At 43.6% G+C, this 19,726-nt stretch overlaps 1 protein-coding gene across 3 annotated transcripts in view; it reads left to right on the top strand.

Moving 5' to 3' along the window:
• Positions 1-960: 960 nt before the first annotated feature.
• The window catches only part of FAM114A1 (family with sequence similarity 114 member A1), a 73,689-nt gene continuing 54,923 nt past the window's right edge, over positions 961-19,726 (top strand). For 2 of the 3 annotated variants that reach the window (XM_074950116.1, XM_074950115.1), the window contains exons 1-4: positions 961-1,225; positions 2,813-2,986; positions 7,293-7,642; positions 12,384-12,468. In XM_074950116.1, the coding sequence (XP_074806217.1) occupies positions 2,959-2,986; positions 7,293-7,642; positions 12,384-12,468 (463 nt within the window). In that variant the 5' untranslated portion in view covers positions 961-1,225; positions 2,813-2,958. The remainder of the gene's footprint in view (positions 1,226-2,812; positions 2,987-7,292; positions 7,643-12,383; positions 12,469-19,726) is intronic. The other variant, XM_074950117.1, reaches the window with a different exon arrangement.

The raw sequence follows: 19,726 nt of genomic DNA, 5'->3' as shown, positions 1-19,726 counted from the left end.
ACAACAAGCCTGTAACACTAGTTAAAATCAATTGAAGCTGAATGCACATATCTGAGGGGAAATCTTTGGGCTTTAAATTTTATATTGTTATGTAACAAAACCCTGACATAAATTATCATTACCTATACCTGCATTTCTGCTCATAATTCTCACCACTCTCCCTTGGACCACTTCTGCCAATGAATCCCAGCTAACCCTCCCCCCCTTCACCTTTCTCTCCATTTTATCTTCTCGCCTGCTGCTACACTGCCCTTATGTGCAGAGTTTAGGTTGTGACTCCTTCCTTCTAGATAAAAACACTCACTATAGCTATCCTTCCTCCTCAGAGGCTAATCACTTTGAAATGACTACCCCAAAGGGGACAGTCCTCTCCTCATGAAAGGAATGAGTTTTGTTTTTTTAGGTGCCTAAAGTTATAGAAATAAACCTTACAAAAAAGAGAGCTGGTGAATCGTGAAAGTGATCAAATGAGATCACAGTAATTCCAATGCATTGGGATAGCAGGGCAATAGCTCCTCCAACGTTCCTGCATTTAAGTCGCAACAGGGCTTGTCTACACTACCCGCTAGAAGGGCAGGCAGCGATCGATCCAGGCTGAGATTTTCAAAGCTGCCTCCAGGATTTGGGTGCCCAATTCCCATTACAAGGAGCCGCTTGGAAAATCTCAGCATCCATCGCTTAATAATCTCCCTCAGTCTATGGGTCAGCATTACAGGCACAGAAGAAAGACCGGGGGGGGGGGGGGCGGGGGAAATCCCTGAGGCAATTGCACAAAAAGTAGCAGGGCCAAACAAAGAGAGGGTCGTGGCGGGTTGCTTCTTTTAAGGGTTGTTCGAATACAAAGGGCTGATTTCAGCTCGGAGAAGCTTAAAGCCCGGGGGAGGGAGCACCCCGCAGCACCCCGAGGGGCGTCGCTGTGCGCGAGGCTACGCGCCCTGGGCTCGACCCGCCCCCACTCCAGCGCCTTCTTCAGCCGCTGCGAGCCACGCCGTCCTGTCCAGCCCGCGGGGTTGCGCTGGCCCGAGCGAAGCTTGGAACGCTCGAGCGAGCCCTTGGCACGAGGCAGCCGCTCCAGCGAGCCAGGGCAAGAGCCCTCCCTCCGCCGGCCAGCAGCTGTCCGGCTTCCTCCTCCTCCGCCCTGTCCCAGTGCCTGCCGACGTGGCGGGGCGGGGACGCGGAAGGAGCCGGAGGCGCTTCGGCTCAGGCACAGCTCAGCTGCGAAGCGGTAAGGAGCTAAGCGATTTCCCCTTCTTCCCCCACTTCTGAGACTGTCTTCCAGAGAGATTTCAAAGAAACTTTCCCTGCCCCGGGGGAAACTCGGTCCCACCGGCTTTCAGCGGCCCAGAGTTCTTGCCGCTCCTGTTCGTGCCCTGAGAGCCGGGCGCGGGGTTAATAATAGCAGTCCTTCCAGCAGGCTGCTTTCCCGGCTTCGTGGCACTTTGCACTGAAATGGGAGCTGCCCCCTCGCCCCCGAATATCTTTCCACCACTTCTCCCCTGCAGCCGATATTTCCCTGGGGTTCTCTAGAACCCCATCAGCGTCAAGTGTACAATTAATTAAGGACCCTAACCAAAGGGGAAACAGCTGCCGCTTAAAAACATGCCCTGACCTGACCATTTACAAAATACCCGGCGTCAGTGCCCACAGATTTATTTTGAAAGGCCGCTCTGCAGTTGTGCTTTCAGCCTTGCTTTTGAGGAAATCTGAACTATGCGCGTAAAACTGGAAACCAGCAGGGGGCAAGCTAATCCCAAAAGTGAACTTCTAAACTCCTTGCTGCTGGTACTGCAGTGTTCTTTTCAAAGTCTGGTGTGGCCTTCAGGGTGACAGCAGCTGCAAGACAACAGGAGACCTAGCATTTGGAATGCACTCAAGTGCGGAGCTATCTTTGTTTTCTTACAGCTTCGTGTCGCTTTTCCTAACTTTACACCGGATTTCAAACTGGTATAAGTGGATGCAGCTCCACTAACATCAACAGAAATGTCTGTTTGCAGCATGTGTAAACATGGCCCTGAGTCTTCCTTGAAACCTACAGAAGAATATAGTTCCATGTACTTGGTTTAGATAGAGAGGAGCTAACTGATTCAATTGCTTTTTAATGTGAATGTAGGCTACTTTTTTGTAAGATCATATGCATGACCACCTGAATTACACATTATGCTGGGTTGAAACAGGGATTTTCATTGCTTTTTGTTTCCTTTCATTCTGCAAACTATTTTTAGCCCCTGTCTGGTAGAATGCTGTATACCTACCTAGCTCATTGGGGAAGGGGTTTAACTGACCAGCTGCACTTACGATGAACTTGAGTGAGTTTCCAAATATAGGATCCAATCCTGTAAAGTCTTATGTATGCATGTATCAGTCAAATTTACAAGTGTATATAAATCTTTGCTAGATTAGGCCCATAATGAAGCTATTAGTGCTAAATTGTGCAATCAGGATATACATGCACATAATTCCACTGAATTCAATGGAAGTTGCGTGCAAATATCTCTGGATAGAATCTGTCCTTTTAACTAGAAACAAACTATTTCTCTTCATGTAATGCCACCAGAATCATCAGCCAGTGAGCACCATTAAAACCTAGACAGAATGTATCTGTACTTCAGTATTTGTGGTATTTGCCATACTCATAATGGCAAACATTGCTAACACTGTGATAAATTTACAACAGTGTGAGTTGTAAATGCGTTTTTCCAAAGATAAGTAAATTACAATATAAACAAATAATTAAAATGTCACCAAGTGCTTGTTATTTAACTGTGACTTTTATTGTTCATGTACTGTCAATGGTATCCATGGAACTGTACAGACACAGAGGAAGACTCAGTCCCTGCCTCAAGGATGCAACATTGAAAATTGGATAAACAATACAGTTCAAACTCCTAAATTTACTGAACAGGATTTGAATTCTCACCTCCAGTATTGCTGTGGCTGCAGCTTTGAATACAAACTTTAATGAACCACACCATTTTCAAGAAACAAGGTGGGTGAGGTATTATCTTTTATTGCACCAAGTTCTGCTGGTGAAAGTGACAAGCTTTGAGCTACACAGAGCTCTTCTTCAGGTCTGGAAAAGGTTCTCAGAGTGTCACAGCTGAATATACGGTGGAACAGATTGTGTAGCATAAATAATTAATGCACATTCTAAGTGTATGTCTATATTGCAATTAAAAACTAATGGCTGGTCTGTGCCAGCTGACTTGGGCTCATGGGGCTTTGTCTCATGGGGCTGTTTAATTGCAGAATAGACATTGAGGTTCAGAGACCTTGCGATGGGGGGAATGTCCCCCCAAATGTATACATCACAATTAAACAGCCCCTTAGCCTGAGTCCTGCAAGCCTGAATCAGCTGACACAGGCCAGCCATGGGTGTTTAATTGCAGTATAGACACCCTAAGCGACCATTCAAGGTGAAGACTAAAAGCTCCTGGGAACAGGGATTGTGTCTTCCATGTGCAGTGCCAGGCATACTGTTGGTGCTCAACCAATAGATAGCTGTGATCCCTGTACAGTACACCCTTTGGACTCTGCCATTGCCACTCTTTCCTCAGCTGCAGTAATTGCTGAACAGTCACTCCTTTCCCCTCGTGGATTTTCATTATACAATCTGCACAGCATTCATAGGACTTCTCTACATGGGATGGTTTGTTTTCTTTTAAATTTCCATCCTAACTCTTGTGTAGTTCCTGTTCAGACCAGGAGTAGATGTCATGGCCATTAAAATGCTGCTAGTCACTCTGCCCCAGCACTCTATTGCTCCACCTGTGGAAGGAATAATGTGAAATTTTAAGAAGAGGTCCAATGTATACACGGCCGTAATCTTTTCTGGATGAGTCAGAGAGACCAGATTCAGGAATTGATAACTTTCTCTGTTTACAATGAACCATGGTCAGAAATGTTAATTGTCACCCATGTTACTCTCTTTTAAGTAAGAAGTGCAAGTTAAAAGCTGCATTACACAGCAAGTCAAGTGCTACTGAAAACAACTATACCCGTTGTTTTTTTCAGCATGAGCACAATTGGAGGAGGAAAGTAATTCAGTGAGGTGAAGGGGAAGTGGGAAAAATAAATACTATTTAAATGTATAACAAAAAATGACAATCCTGCCCCCAAACAAGCATACTGCACCCTCAATAAAAACCAACAAACCTGGGCTCTGCCCAGCCATCTGGAGATGTGAGTTACAGAACAGAGAGCTTCTAGAACCACTTGGAATTCTAGGAGCAAACAAGGAGCCCCAAAACACCATTCAAATAGCAATGATCTTGAACAAATCATGGAGAAGTCATCTCAGTAATGAATGCCCGCTGAAACCATGCCCTGACCTGCCCTCCAGTTCTCTCCCAACCCAATGCACTAACATCACCGCTATTTCATTAAGATTAAGCTTCTGACAGCACCCTCTGATCCAATTCTTAATCAGCTGGCCAGGCTCTGGAAACTATATTATCTGGGACTGATGAAAATGAAACCCAGAGCCTGTATGTCCCCTGCATGCCAATGGCACTGCAGCCCAAATCCTCTCTCCCCCCCAATGGCCTTACATTTGCCTCTTTGGGACAAATGAAAGTAAATCTCTGTGGTAGCTCTCACATGAGATCCTTCAGGACAAATGAACAATTCCCCCCAAAATACTCTCTGGGGCCTTTTGGAGAGAGAAGAATGGAACCACTTGTATGATGTCCTCTGTACTTCTCAGGATGTGATCTTTCAAGCTGCTTAGAGCTTAGGATCAGACTCCAATCTATCTACATTTTTTTTTTTGCATACATGCAATTTCATTAATTTACAATCATCACATGATTTTAACTTCAAATGTTGCTATTTCCTATTAGACTATAAAGGACTGAAAATGAGCTAACGTTAACAAGAATTAACTGAAAAGTGAAGGAAAAAGTTTTAATTTCAGATATATAGGGAATAACTCTCCTCTCTCTTTTTCTACCAGTTTAACTCTTCAGTTAAGCTACTCCTAATTTACATGAGTGTAAGCAAGATCAGAATCCAGCCGGTTCTGCTTAAATCATATCAATCAGATTCTTTGTACAGTCTTAATCATTACAAATATATCTATATAGAACTCAAGTAGCCAAAACCCAAAGTGTGAATTACCAACAGTTAAAACGAATTACATTCCTAAATTATATGACCAACTTCATATACCAGAAAAAGCTTGAATGGGGGGTTCACTTATTTATTGCATGTAAAATTTTCTATCAGTTTAATTACTGGTATTAGAAATGTCAAATGAAAAAACAATCATTAAAAACATGAGAGAGCACCATATTTGTGTGGGACAGAAGTACATTTGGGTTTAAAATGAGGAATGTACCTACTAAAACTATACACTTGATAGGTATGTATTCATATTTGAAAACTCACTGTCGTAAATCTGAAGTAACTCCATGGGAGTTAAAGATCCTACATTTGTGTAAAAATGGTAGGAGAGAAGAATCAAGCCCAGTATATCTGAAAAGCAGTTCTCCTTCATTAGTCTTCCAAGACCTACATTCAGGTAAATTCTCTGCAGCAGCTGATGGTATTACAAACTGCTACATTTCAATAGTGTTCACTTATGTAATAAAGAAGAACAGCTCCCTTCACTACCAAAATTACTGGGTGAAGTTTTCTGGACTGAGTTATACATACAGTCAGACTGGATGATCAGAATATTCCCATCTGTCCTTAAAATCTATTAATTATTTTCCAGTGCTCTCTCCCCTGTTGTGCTTCATATGGTTGTGTTCTCAGCAACCTTGCATGTAAAACAGACTTCTGAACTGTCAAGTCATGTCACCTGTGGCTGTAGATAATTAGTAAAGAGCTGAGTTTTAATAAATACATCTATACTCTCTCTCTCTCATATATCCTGCTCTAAGTTCTGAATAGTTTCTCAGTTTTTCTTTAAACGCTTTCCCCTCAATTTTTCTGTGTGCATCAGATGCTTACGCTCATTATGCCTGATTCTGAGAGGCTCGATGAGATGAGATCAGGAGGTGCAGCAGAGAAAGTGCAGTCCAGGAGGAATATCACGCAAAGATGGCTTTATACCATCTTTTTGTCTCTTGGACTCCAGGCTACTTTGGGAACCAGAGCAGTCCCCAGTATAAGTTACAGAGCAGCCCCAGTGTCTGCTTTTACCAAGCATTACCCAGGCTAGCCAACCAGACCCGTCTGGGAAGTCTCTGGCCCAGGTCTGCCCACAGTATGCTCCTGTGGGGGGCTTTAGGGCTCAACTGATGACTTTTCAGAGAAATTCCCCCAGGGCCCATTGCAGGGTCCCTTTACACCATACAGTGTAAAGGGGCCATGAGCTGGAATCAGCCCATTGACTTCAGTAGGGTTACTCCTAGTTTTCATCAGTACAAGTGAAATCAGAATCAGACCCACTGTAAGTGGGATTTGCTAGAGCTGGAAGAGTCACAAAATACACTTGTAAGAATGGACTGCGTGCACCCCCACAGCTATTGAACAGCACAATTTTATACATCAGAATGCATGTTTTACAGCAGTTTTCATACAAATAGTACTTGAAAATGCTTTACAGAGTTAAACTTTGAATCAGAACTGCATTATTTAAAAAATGGCTGTAGAAAAGAAAAATTCAGTTTTCACATGAGATTAGAATATGAAATGGCATGTAGGACGGATACTAGAAACATTGTTCCAGATGTCAAGGTTTACAGAGAGGCTGCTCTTCTTGCACTTGCATTGGTGAGATAATGGGTGGGACCTAGTGGAAGCCAATGCTAAACAAGCAAAGAGAATTTCAGTAACTCAGCCAGAGGCTATGGACCTACTACAGGAGTGTGGGTGAGGTTTTTTGGCCGGCAATGTGCAAGAGGTCAGACTCGATGATCATGATGGTCCATCTGGCCTTAGAGTCTATTACTCTATAATGTGAAGAAAAGAAAAAGTCTGGGGCAAATCTATGTAGGGTTTTAAATCTGCAAGATTTCTTTAGATGAAGCAATCAGTGTTCATTACATGGACTATATGTCCTCTCCTTGATCGCCACCTGAGTCTCTCATTGACATCAATGGGAGTTCCTACAAGATCAAGGGCTATAACTAGCCTTCCCAAATGGACCCTGATGATTTCTGTAGATGAAACACTGCAAATTTACAATGCAGACTTCTGTAGTCTTCTGTATCATTATTAGCATGCTGTGGATGGCGAGGAAGGCTATATATTTCAGTGCCTTTGTGTCATTTAAGAGTTTATGGGATTTGAAATTACTTTGATTAGCTAATATAAATATACTAATTTCTTTGCTTTTTTTTAAGCAGAAATAAAAATGTCTGATGGCGCAAGTGATGCAATACCCGTTGAAGGAAAACCTGAAGTAATGGCAATGCTTAGCAGTTATGTGTTGTCCAATGATGCAGCAGAACACAGTGAAACAGCTGGGATCTTGCGTGGGTCTTTCCAAGATGAACAGAGACAAGTTTCTCATAATACTAGTAATGAACAGGAAGGGAACATGGTTATCAATGAAAATCCTTTGACTGCAGAAGTAATTGCAAATCAGCCTTCCAGTGGAGAGGTGACTGAAAACATACCTACTGACTGCAGTGAGTCTGTGAGCCTTGATCCAGAACCTGGATCAGAAGTGACACCAAAAGAACAAAGCAGTCCTGTAAGTAATCATAGAATAGAATCATAGAATATCAGAGTTGGAAGAGACCTCTGGAGGTCATCTAGTCCAACCCCCTGCCCAGAGCAGGACTAATCCCCAACTCAATCATCCCAGCCAGGGCTTTGTCAAGCCTGACCTTAAAAACTTCTAAGGAAGGGGATTCCACCACCTCCCTAGGTAACGCATTCCAGTGTTTCACCACCCTCCTAGTGAAAAAGTTTTTCCTAATATCCAACCTAAATCTCCCCCACTGCAACTTGAGACCATTACTCCTTGTCCTGTCATCTGCTATCACTGAGAATAGTCTAGATCCATCCTCTTTGGATCCACCTTTCAGGTAGTGGAAAGCAGCTATCAAATCCCCCCTCATTCTTCTCTTCCGCAAACTAAATAATCCCAGTTCCCTCAGCCTCTCCTCATAAGTCATGTGTTCCAGACCCCTAATCATTTTTGTTGCCCTTCGCTGGACGCTCTCCAATTTCTCCACATCCTTCTTGTAGTGCGGGGCCCAAAACTGGACACAGTACTCCAGATGAGGCCTCACCAGTGTCGAATAGAGGGGAACGATCACGTCCCTCGATCTGCTGGCAATGCCCCTACTTATACATCCCAAAATGCCATTGGCCTTCTTGGCAACAAGGGCACACTGTTGACTCATATCCAGCTTCTCGTCCACTGTCACCCCTAGGTCCTTCTCTGCAGCACTGCTGCCTAGCCATTCGGTCCCTAGTCTGTAGCGGTGCATTGGATTCTTCCGTCCTAAGTGCAGGACTCTGCACTTGTCCTTGTTGAACCTCATCAGATTTCTTTTGGCCCAATCCTCTAATTTGTCTAGGTCCCTCTGTATCCTATCCCTACCCTCCAGCGTATCTACCGCTCCTCCCAGTTTAGTGTCATCCGCAAACTTGCTGAGGGTGCAATCCACACCATCCTCCAGATCATTAAAGAAGATATTGAACAAAACCGGCCCCAGGACTGACCCTTGGGGCACTCCGCTAGATACCGGCTGCCAACTAGACATGGAGTCATTGATCACTATCCGTTGAGCCCAACAATCTAGCCAACTTTCTACCCACCTTGTAGTGCATCCATCCAGCCCATACTTCTTTAACTTGCTGACAAGAATACTGTGGAAGACCGTGTCAAAAGCTTTGCTAAAGTCAAGGAATAACACGTCCACTGCTTTCCCTTCATCCACAGAGCCAGTTATCTCATCATAGAAGGCAATTAGATTAGTCAGGCATGACTTTTTCCCTTGGTGAATCCATGCTGACTGTTCCTGATCACTTTCCTCTCGTCTAAGTGCTTCAGAATTGATTCCTTGAGGACATGCTCCATGATTTTTCTGGGGACTGAGGTGAGGCTGACTGGCCTGTAGTTCCCAGGATCATCCTCCTTCCCTTTTTTAAAGATTGGCACTACATTAGCCTTTTTCCAGTCTTCCGGGACTTCCCCTGATCACCATGAGTTTTCAAAGATAATGGCCAATGGCTCTGCAATCACATCCGCCAGTTCCTTTAGCACTCTCGGATACAACGCATCCAGCCCCGTGGACTTGTGCACATCCAGCTTTTCTAAATAGTCCCGAACCACTTCTTTCTTCACAGAGGGCTGTCCGCCTCCTCCCCATGCTATGCTGCCCAGTGCAGTAGTCTGGGAGCTGACCTTGTTCGTGAAGACAGAGGCAAAAAAAGCATTGAGTACATTAGCTTTTTCCACATCCTCTGTCACTAGGTTGCCTCCCTCATTCAGTAAGGGGCCCACACTTTCCTTGGCTTTCTTCTTGTTGCCAACATACCTGAAGAAACCCTTCTTATTACTCTTAACATCTCTCGCTAGCTGCAACTTCAGGTGTGATTTTAGCCTTCCTGATTTCACTCCTACATGCCCGAGCAATATTTTTTTATACTCATCCCTGGTCATTTGTCCGATCTTCTACTTCTTGTAAGCCTCTTTTTTGTGTTTAAGATCAGCAAGATTTTCACTGTTAAGCCAAGCTGGTCGCCTGCCATATTTACTATTCTTTCTTCACATCGGGATGGTTTGTCCCTGTAACCACAATAAGAATTCTTTAAAATACAGCCAGCTCTCCTGGACTCCTTTTCCCCCTCATGTTATTCTTCCACGGGATCCTGCCCATCAGTTCCCGGAGGGAGTCAAAGTCTGCTTTTCTGAAGTCCAGGGTCCGTATTCTGCTGCTTTCCTTTCTTCCTTGTGTCAGGATCCTGAACTCGACCATCTCATGGTCGCTGCCTCCCAGGTTCCCATCCACTTTTGCTTTCCCTACTAATTCTTCCCGGTTTGTGAGCAGCAGGTCAAGAAGAGCTCCGCCCCTAGTTGGTTCCTCCAGCACTTGCACCAGGAAATTGTCCCCTACAGTTTCCAAAAACTTCCTGGATTGTCTGTGCACTGATGTATTGCTCTCCCAGCAGATATCAGGATGATTGAAGTTGCCCATGAGAACCAGGACGTGCGATCTAGTAACTTCTGCGAGTTGCCGGAAGAAAGCCTCGTCCACCTCATCCCCCTGGTCCGGTGGTCTATAGCAGACTCCCACCACGACATCACCCTTGTTGCTCACGCTTCTAAACTTAATCCAGAGACTCTCAGGTTTTTCTGCAGTTTCATACTTGAGCTCTGAGCAGTCATACTGCTCCCTTACATACAGTGCAACTCCCCCACCTTTTCTGGCCTCCCTGTCCTTCCTGAACAGTTTATACCCATCCATGACAGTACTCCAGTCTCTTTCTTCCAAAACATCTTTCCCTGATGGTAATTATCTTTCTGTATGACAGAATCATGAACATGTTTCCCCTCTTTGTGCGAAGGACAGGATTCTGTAAAAATAATATATATTTATTGCATTAGCATTTTGCTATGAAATAATCATGGTCAATTTTCTACAAAAACCTAGGAAATTTAAAAAAAAAAAAAAGCTGTGTTAAAATACTATTTAGGTTGCAGTGAAGCACTCCAAAGTTAGGAAGAGTCAGATTTGCCCATGTAACATAAATTTGACCCCCTTTTGCGTATGCACTATGATTCATTCAGTGCACAGGATGGACCAAAAAGTGGGCAGAATTGGGTCACACGTACAATCATAAATTTGGTGCTTCCTTATTTCTGAGTTCTTGACTTTGCAACCTATACAGTGTCCTAGGGATGTGTTTGTTTTACATTGTGATAGCACCTGGAGGCCTCAATCGGATTTGGGTCACATTGTAGAACTGTACAAACATGATAATGACAATCCCTGCCCCAAAGAGATGACAGTCTAAGGCCAGGCATTTAGGTATGTGCTTAATCCCTTTTGAGTTCAGTGAGACTTAAGCACAGTTTTAAATGCTTTGCTGAATAGGGCCCTTTAAAGATAAGACCTGACAGATGGACAAACACGTGAGCTCAAAAGCAAGAGGATGTTTTCCTAAACTAGCTGTATTTGTTGTTCTTAGCTAATTGGTAGTCATAGCCACAATTCACCATCTGTCTAACCATTATCAGATGGCATTTCTATTATATGTTCCATATAGCTCATTTACAAAATCTTGAAATATTTCAGTTATTATTACTATTGTTTTATTTATATTACCCACTACTTTGAAAATTATAGTTAATTAGCCATAATAAAACAGTGAGACATCCCTGAAATTAAAGTGTACCTGGTTGTTGCAGGTTCTTTTCTACTTCAACTGAGTGCACAGAACTGCTTACGTTAGTAGCAATATTGCTATTGCTTGTGGATACAGTGTTTGTTACACCTGTAAAAGCAAAAGTTGTTTGTTTTTTCATGTCAGCAGAATAGAATCCATGTCCAATCAGGACACACTCAGCAGCTTCTTCATGTTCTATTGTAAACTAAGAGGATGTCTGCTCAAATTACAAACAAGGAATTGTAGGTCAAGGACTGGAGGAAAGAGATTATTTACTCTGTCCCTTTGAAGATGCATGAAGAGGTTCAAGCACATAAGACATGTACCTTTTCTAATGAACCAGTTTTCCTGGCCGAAGGTCTAATACATATTGAAGCTAGGTTACAAAGAAGTAGTGTAGAGGTTCTAACAAGGCCATTGGTTTCTTAGCCTTATTAAAATGTGAATTACTGAAAATAGTCTAATACTATAATCTTAGCTGTTACAACTTATTTTCTTGAGAAAGGGAATGTAGCACTGTGCACCAGAACTATTCTCTTCTCCACACCTGCCACAGAAGCTTAAGCTTTCATCAGAAACCTCAATTTAAAGTATCATTCAATGGGCAGTACATAAAATACTGTAGCACTGCAACATCACCATTGCATAGAAGCCAGTATCTTCTCTTGGGTTTATCTTCCCACAGATTCCCTGATGGCATTACTATTGAATCACAAACCTAATTATATTAAGAAAAGGAGTACTTGTGGCACCTTATTGACTAACCAGTTTATTTGAGCATAAGCTTTCGTGAGCTACAGCTCACCTCATCGGATGCATCCACTGAATGCATCCAATGAAGTGAGCTGTAGCTCACGAAAGCTTATGCTCAAATAAATTGGTTAGTCTCTAAGGTGCCACAAGTACTCCTTTTCTTTTTGCAAATACAGACTAACACGGCTGCTACTCTGAAACCGATAATTATATTATATTTTTTCTGCCTGGTGTCATCATTTATTACATGCTGGATTCTGTTTTCTAGTGTTGGTGGTTTTTCCTCCTGTCTTTGGGTAACAAATTTCTGACAGTGGACTGAATATTTTCTACTGTAGGATTTGGACTCTCCAAAAGGAAGTGGATGGGGAGCTTGGGGATCGTGGGGCAAATCTCTGCTGTCAACAGCATCTGCCACAGTTGGTAAGTGTTCAACCATTGAAGGTTGTGGCATCACTGAAAAGTACTTTTAAATCAGCGTTTTAATGCAGGTTGGCATGGTTAAATGTCAAAGTGGTTGCTTACATTTTGTAAGATTTATAGGCAATCTTATCCTGATTTGAATGACAAAATTACTGGGCTATCATGACTTCTGTAATATGGAAGAAAGATGGATTTTCTTCTTGTAAATCATTTTGGCTTTCCAAGGTACCCCATTGGGTTTCAGCGCGTAAGGAGATCCTGAATCTTTTTTTTTTTTTTTTTTAATTGTAAGCCTCTTTTAACTTCTAATGTGCCTTCTAACTTCAAATCCAACCTAAGTCACCAGTGACCAAAATATGTTACATTATCAATTTCTTATGTGGCATGAGTTTGTGGTTTCAGGTAGCCATATTACAAAGACACCAGTCTAATTTTCATCCTTACTGGAAGTCTCAAAAGAGAGGCTAAGAGCTGAGTGGGTTTGAAGACTGAATTAACTCTTCAAGATGGTATCCGAGTTGAAGCAAATTGAGAGGACCGTGTTGGAGAAGCTTTTACTGCTGTTGCCCATTCATATCCTTCATTTTCTTTGGGCTGTCTGGCCAACATCTTTCACAAACAGTGAAGGGTTAAAAAGTTACCTTTTACCCATGCTGACCATAGAGTCATAGATGAGAAATCATGGTATTTTCATTTGATTATGTTCACACAAATCACCATTTAAATCCTGGATTCTTGGGAGTGGGCTCTACTAACATCCAAATGTACTATCTTTCTTTGAATTAATGTAGGTTTGATAAAATGAATAAAACATAAGCTATGTAAAGTAATAGGCATTACACATTGAGAATTTTCTATGTAATAGTAAGCTCATGGCACAAGCAGGGACTTTGTATGTTATGATTTAGATTATAACTAATAGGCATCTCAAGGAATTTAAGAAATGCATGCAGTGAGTTTAGTCATGTTAGATTAAAACAAAAATGTGTATGCTTTGAACAGAAAGGAAACACAATATTCCTCTGTTTATACTTTACATACATATATAGCATTGCTGTTACAAATAACACATGAGCAAAGTCTTTCATATAAGTACTGTTGACCTATGATTGTAATCCTCTAATACAGTGATTCTCAAACTTTTGTACTGGTGACCCCTTTCACATAGCAAGCCTCTGAGTGCAACCTCCCTTATAAATTAAAAACACTTTTTTATACATTTAACACCATTATAAATGCTGGAGGCAAAGCGGGGTTTGGAATGGAGGCTGATAGCTTGCAACCCCCCTACATAATAACCTCACAACGCCCTGAGGGCTCCCAACCCCCAGTTTGAGAACCCCTGCCCTAATAGGTAGTTTCTTGCATGGGGAAACAAATAAGTAATAATCTTCAATCTAATAGAGAAAGGTATAAAATGATACCATTGCTGGAAGTTGCAGCTAGACAAATTCAGACAGGTATACATTTTTGACAGTAAGAGTAATTAAGCATTGGAACAATTTTTCAAGAGTCATTGTGGATTCTCCATCACTGACTATTTCTAAGTAAAGACTGGATGTTTTCCTAAAAGATCTGCTCTAGGAATTATTTTGGGGAAGTTCTTTGTTAAACAGGAGGTCAGATTAGATGTTCACAATGATCCCTTCTGTCTTGGAATCTATGAATCTCTTAATATAACCAAGGAATATGCAAGAGATCTGTGGGTACTGAAATACAAAACATGCTTTCAAGCAAGTAAGATGTGCCATTCAATAGTCTTCTTATTTCAATTACCCAATTTGCTTACTATTATTATATCAGTATTGTCACACAGTGTTCAGAAAGTTTCTGTATTTGATGACATAATGGCTAGCATGCATCTGTATCACTGTCTGTCTTTTTACTAAATGAAATACAGTAACTCCTCACTTAACATCCTCCCAGTTAACGTTGTTTCGCTATTAGGTTGCTGACCTATTAGAGAACATACTCCTTTAAAGTCCTGCAATGTTCCCTTACAACGTTGTTTGGCTCCCCTCGCTCCGCCCACACAGCGCTCCTGTTGGGGAGCGGGGTTGCGGTGCGGGGGCTTGACCTGCTCCGCCTGCCCAGCATTCCAGCTGGGGAGTGGGCAAGCCCCCACAGTGCTCCCTGGCAGGAGCCCTGGGCAAGCGGGTGGAATGGGACAAGCCCCCACACCCACTCCCTGGCAGGAGCCCCGGGCGGGCAGAACGGGGCAAGCCCCCGCATCCCCACACCCACTCCCTGGCAGGAGCCCCGGGCGGGCAGAACGGGGCAAGCCCCCGCATCCCCACACCCACTCCCTGGCAGGAGCCCCGGGCGGGCAGAACGGGGCAAGCCCCCGCATCCCCACACCCACTCCCTGGCAGGAGCCCCGGGCAGGCAGAATAGGGCAAGCCCCCGCATCCCCACCCCACTCCCCGGCAGGAGCCCCAGGCAGGCGGAACAGGGCAAGCCCCCGCATCCCCACCCCACTCCCTGGCAGGAGCCCCGGGCGGGCAGAACGGGGCAAGTCCCACGCCATGACCCCGCTCCCCAGCTGGAACGCCCAGCAGGCGGAGCAGGGCAAGCTTCCACGCCCCGATCCCGCTATGCCCCTGCCTCAACCAAGCTTCACAATCCTCACTGGTGAGTACAGTATTAAATTGTTTGTTTAAAATTATTTAAAACTTATACTGTATAGGTATATAATGTCTTTTGTCTGGCGAAAAAAATTTCCCTGGAACCTAACTCCTCCTATTTACATTAATTCTTATGGGGAAATTGGATTAGCTTAACATCCTTTCACTTAAAGTTGCATTCTTCAAGAACGTAACTAACACGTTAAGAGAGGAGTTACTGTATTTACTCCACTATGTGATCAGGTTATTGTCTAATGCAGATGTGGGCAAACTCCGGGTCACATCTGGCCAGCGGGACCGTCCTGCCTGGCCCCTGAGCTCCCAGCCCCCTTCCCTCCCCCGCTGTCCCCTGCAGCCACACCACTGCGCGGGTAGCGCTCTGGCCCACCGCTCCTGTCGGGCACGCAGCGGCGTGGCTGGCTCCAGCATGGTAAGGGAGCAGGGGGGTTGGATAAGGGGCAGGGGATCCCGAGGGGCGGACAGGGAGCAGGGGGCGGTTTGATGGGGTGGAAGTTCTGCGGGGGGGGCAGTCAGGGGACGAGGCACAGGGGGTGTGGATAGGGTCGTGGCAGTCAGGGGACAGGGAGCAGGGAGGGAGTTGGATGGGGGTGAGGTCCCAGGGGGCAGTTAGGGGCGGGGGTCCTGTGAGGGGGCAGTCGGGGTTAAGGAGCAGGGGGAGTTGGATGGGTAGGAGGTACTGACGGGGGTGGGAAGTGGGAGGGGGTGGATGGGGGCAGGGGCCAGGCTGTTTGGGGAGGCAGTCTTCCCTATCCGGCCCTCCATACAGTTGCGCATCCCCCGATGTGGCCCTTGGGCCAAAAAGTTCGCTCACCCCTGGTCTAATGTTTCTTTTGCACTGGCTGTAAATCTTATCACTACTGCAGCTCAGTTCAATTCCCTTGTGTGTATGCATTATGATACAGTCTTTAATTACAAGATCACATACTATTTTTTCCACAGGACCCCTGCCTCATTCAGTGCACAGGATGGACCTACTCTAGGGATGAATCAGGGTTGTTAGTGAAGGAGGCTGCTGTCTGTAGGACCCCTCCTTCATTTGTTTCTGAAGTTGAATGTGTGTAATGAATGAGGCAGGGGATTGCAAGAAGAGAAGGGATAGTCTCATGCTTAAGGCAGTTGAATGCTGCCCTGGAGAATCGGATTCTAATCCTACTTCTTCTGCCCCAGAGTTCCTGTGTAATGTTAAACCTAACAATTCACGTGTGGTCACTAATTGTATTTCCTAATTTTCTGGGTGCTTGATTTGAGACCCTGGGGCCTGATTTGCAAAAGTGCTGAGCACTCACCACTGCAGCTGAAGAACTGGGAACTGTGCTTTGAATATATAAAGTGCAATACAATGCTCCATATTCTGAAAAATCAAGTGTTAGGCATCTCAGATTGGATACCCGAAACTAGTAGATACTTTTGATTTTAATCTCTCTGTGCAACAGTTCTCCATCTATAAAGTGGGGTTAATACCACACCCTAATCTTACAGGGTATTGTGAAAATAAATGAATTAATAATATTAATAAAGCACTCAGTTACTATAGTGAAGAGAACTACAGAAAAGCCCATTAGGAAATTAATGTGTCTTCAGAGCAGGGTATGAATAGTGTATAGTAACTAAGACATGGGGCCACACTTTGAAGAATGAGGAGAAAACAAAATATTGAATAACTGATCATTAAGAGAGCACCATCCATCCCATGCACTGAATGAAGCAGGGATCCCATGGAAAAAATAGCATGTAATAAAGACAGTATCATAATCCAATTTCCTAGAGTGCTGAAATAAGGTTACACAGGCAACCTGTCTTGTGGTATTTCCTAATGTAAGTGTGCTTGACTTTGCAACTTTAATAATGTTCTTTTAACATAGGTTTTGTGTGTGTGTGTATGATAAATATATCTAATTAAAAATGTCTCCCTCTTTGTATATGAAAGGCAGCTGGGACTGGATGACCTCTAGCCTTTCTTATTGTGTACCGCTGTCTCTGAATTGTATGCTGAAATTATCTAAGTAGGGCCAAATCCAATCCTTTGTTATATATTGGAAATAACTGAGGTTGCAGGCATGTAACTGAGAGCAGAATTTAACTTGCAAAACAGAATTCTGGCCTCAGTTGCACATGTACATTTCTCATTAAGGTAATTAAGAGAGACACCTTTATCTGATGGTAAAATGTGGCCCTTCATACCATACATCATGTCTCTTTTTTAGTCCTGAAGAGACATTAAAAAGAATGGCATTGTTCAGAGAGAAGATGGGTATGCGGGATATGGTAAAGTATATAAAATAATTAATGGTATAGAGAATATCATACTGTTAGATTATTAGATTAGGTGGTTATTCTATATGTCCCTTGCAGTCCCTTCTAATCCTATGATTTTATACTTACCCTCATAGTTACCTTTTCTCATAGTAGAAGAACAAGGGGACAGTCAATAAAATTGAAAGTAAGCACATTTAAAACTAGTAAAAGGAAATTTTTTTTTTTAAACACATAATTGACCTGTCTAACTCACTGCCACAAGATATAATTGGGGCCAAGAGCTTCGTATTGAAGGGTTTAGAAAAGGATTAGACATTTTTATGGATGAATACTCACGGTTACCTCAGATAAAATTGAAACATTGTTATATGAGATATAAGCCCCCATGCTTCCAGGCGTAAGCCAGACTCTGCCTACTTGGGGTTAGAAAGAAATTCCCCCTACAGACAGGCTATTTCTTAATTGTCCATTATAGGAATTTTTGTTCCCAACTCTAAAGTATTTATTGTTGTCCACTGTCAGACAGGGTATTTATTGGACTAGATGGACCACAGGTCTGAGCAGTATTATAATTCCTGTATAGAGAGGAAATGGAGCAAAGCTTTTTCTACTATCAGTAAGGAATCCTTGCAATGTAGCTTCCTTTTATTGAATATTTATTATTCTCAAAAATATTCTGTTGAGTAGCTGAGTAATTCATCCCATACTTCCTCTTTCATCTGTTCCAATATAACAGAAAACAGACATCACATGATTCAATCCACTTGAATGTTGCTCATTCCCTTAATGTAGCAAGTACTAGAAACAAAGCCACTTTTCTCATACTAAAACTAGCAGCAACACCTTAGATTTGGACTTTTATTTCTTAGTAATCTCATTTCTGTAACAGGCTTGCTTGTTCCCAGTCAAGCATGACAAATCATAGAATCATAGAATATCAGGGTTGGAAGGGACCCCAGAAGGTCATCTAGTCCAACCCCCTGCTCGAAGCAGGACCAATTCCCAGTTAAATCATCCCAGCCAGGGCTTTGTCAAGCCTGACCTTAAAAACCTCTAAGGAAGGAGATTCTACCACCTCCCTAGGTAACGCATTCCAGTGTTTCACCACCCTCTTAGTGAAAAAGTTTTTCCTAATATCCAATCTAAACCTCCCCCATTGCAACTTGAGACCATTACTCCTCGTTCTGTCATCTGCTACCATTGAGAACAGTCTAGATCCATCCTCTTTGGAACCCCCTTTCAGGTAGTTGAAAGCAGCTATCAAATCCCCCCTCATTCTTCTCTTCCGCAAACTAAATAATCCCAGTTCCCTCAGCCTCTCCTCATAAGTCATGTGTTCCAGACCCCTAATCATTTTTGTTGCCCTTCGCTGGACTCTCTCCAATTTATCCACATCCTTCTTGTAGTGTGGGGCCCAAAACTGGACACAGTACTCCAGATGAGGCCTCACCAGTGTCGAATAGAGGGGAACGATCACGTCCCTCGATCTGCTCGCTATGCCCCTACTTATACATCCCAAAATGCCATTGGCCTTCTTGGCAACAAGGGCACACTGTTGACTCATATCCAGCTTCTCGTCCACTGTCACCCCTAGGTCCTTTTCTGCAGAACTGCTGCCTAGCCATTCGGTCCCTAGTCTGTAGCGGTGCATTGGATTCTTCCATCCTAAGTGCAGGACCCTGCACTTATCCTTATTGAACCTCATCAGATTTCTTTTGGCCCAATCCTCCAATTTGTCTAGGTCCTTCTGTATCCTATCCCTCCCCTCCAGCGTATCTACCACTCCTCCCAGTTTAGTATCATCCGCAAATTTGCTGAGAGTGCAATCCACACCATCCTCCAGATCATTTATGAAGATATTTGAACAAAACCGGCCCCAGGACCGACCCCTGGGGCACACCACTTGACACCGGCTGCCAACTAGACATGGAGCCATTGATCACTACCCGTTGAGCCCGACAATCTAGCCAGCTTTCTACCCACCTTATAGTGCATTCATCCAGCCCATACTTCCTTAACTTGCTGACAAGAATACTGTGGGAGACCGTGTCAAAAGCTTTGCTAAAGTCAAGAAACAATACATCCACTGCTTTCCCTTCATCCACAGAACCAGTAATCTCATCATAAAAGGCGATTAGATTAGTCAGGCATGACCTTCCCTTGGTGAACCCATGCTGACTGTTCCTGATCACTTTCCTCTCATGTAAGTGCTTCAGGATTGATTCTTTGAGGACCTGCTCCATGATTTTTCCAGGGACTGAGGTGAGGCTGACTGGCCTGTAGTTCCCAGGATCATCCTTCTTCCCTTTTTTAAAGATTGGCACTACATTAGCCTTTTTCCAGTCATCCGGGACTTC

Source organism: Natator depressus, chromosome 4, assembly GCF_965152275.1.
Source record: "Natator depressus isolate rNatDep1 chromosome 4, rNatDep2.hap1, whole genome shotgun sequence".
Classification (NCBI taxonomy): domain Eukaryota; kingdom Metazoa; phylum Chordata; order Testudines; family Cheloniidae; genus Natator; species Natator depressus.
This window is presented reverse-complemented; position numbering and strand designations above follow the sequence as displayed.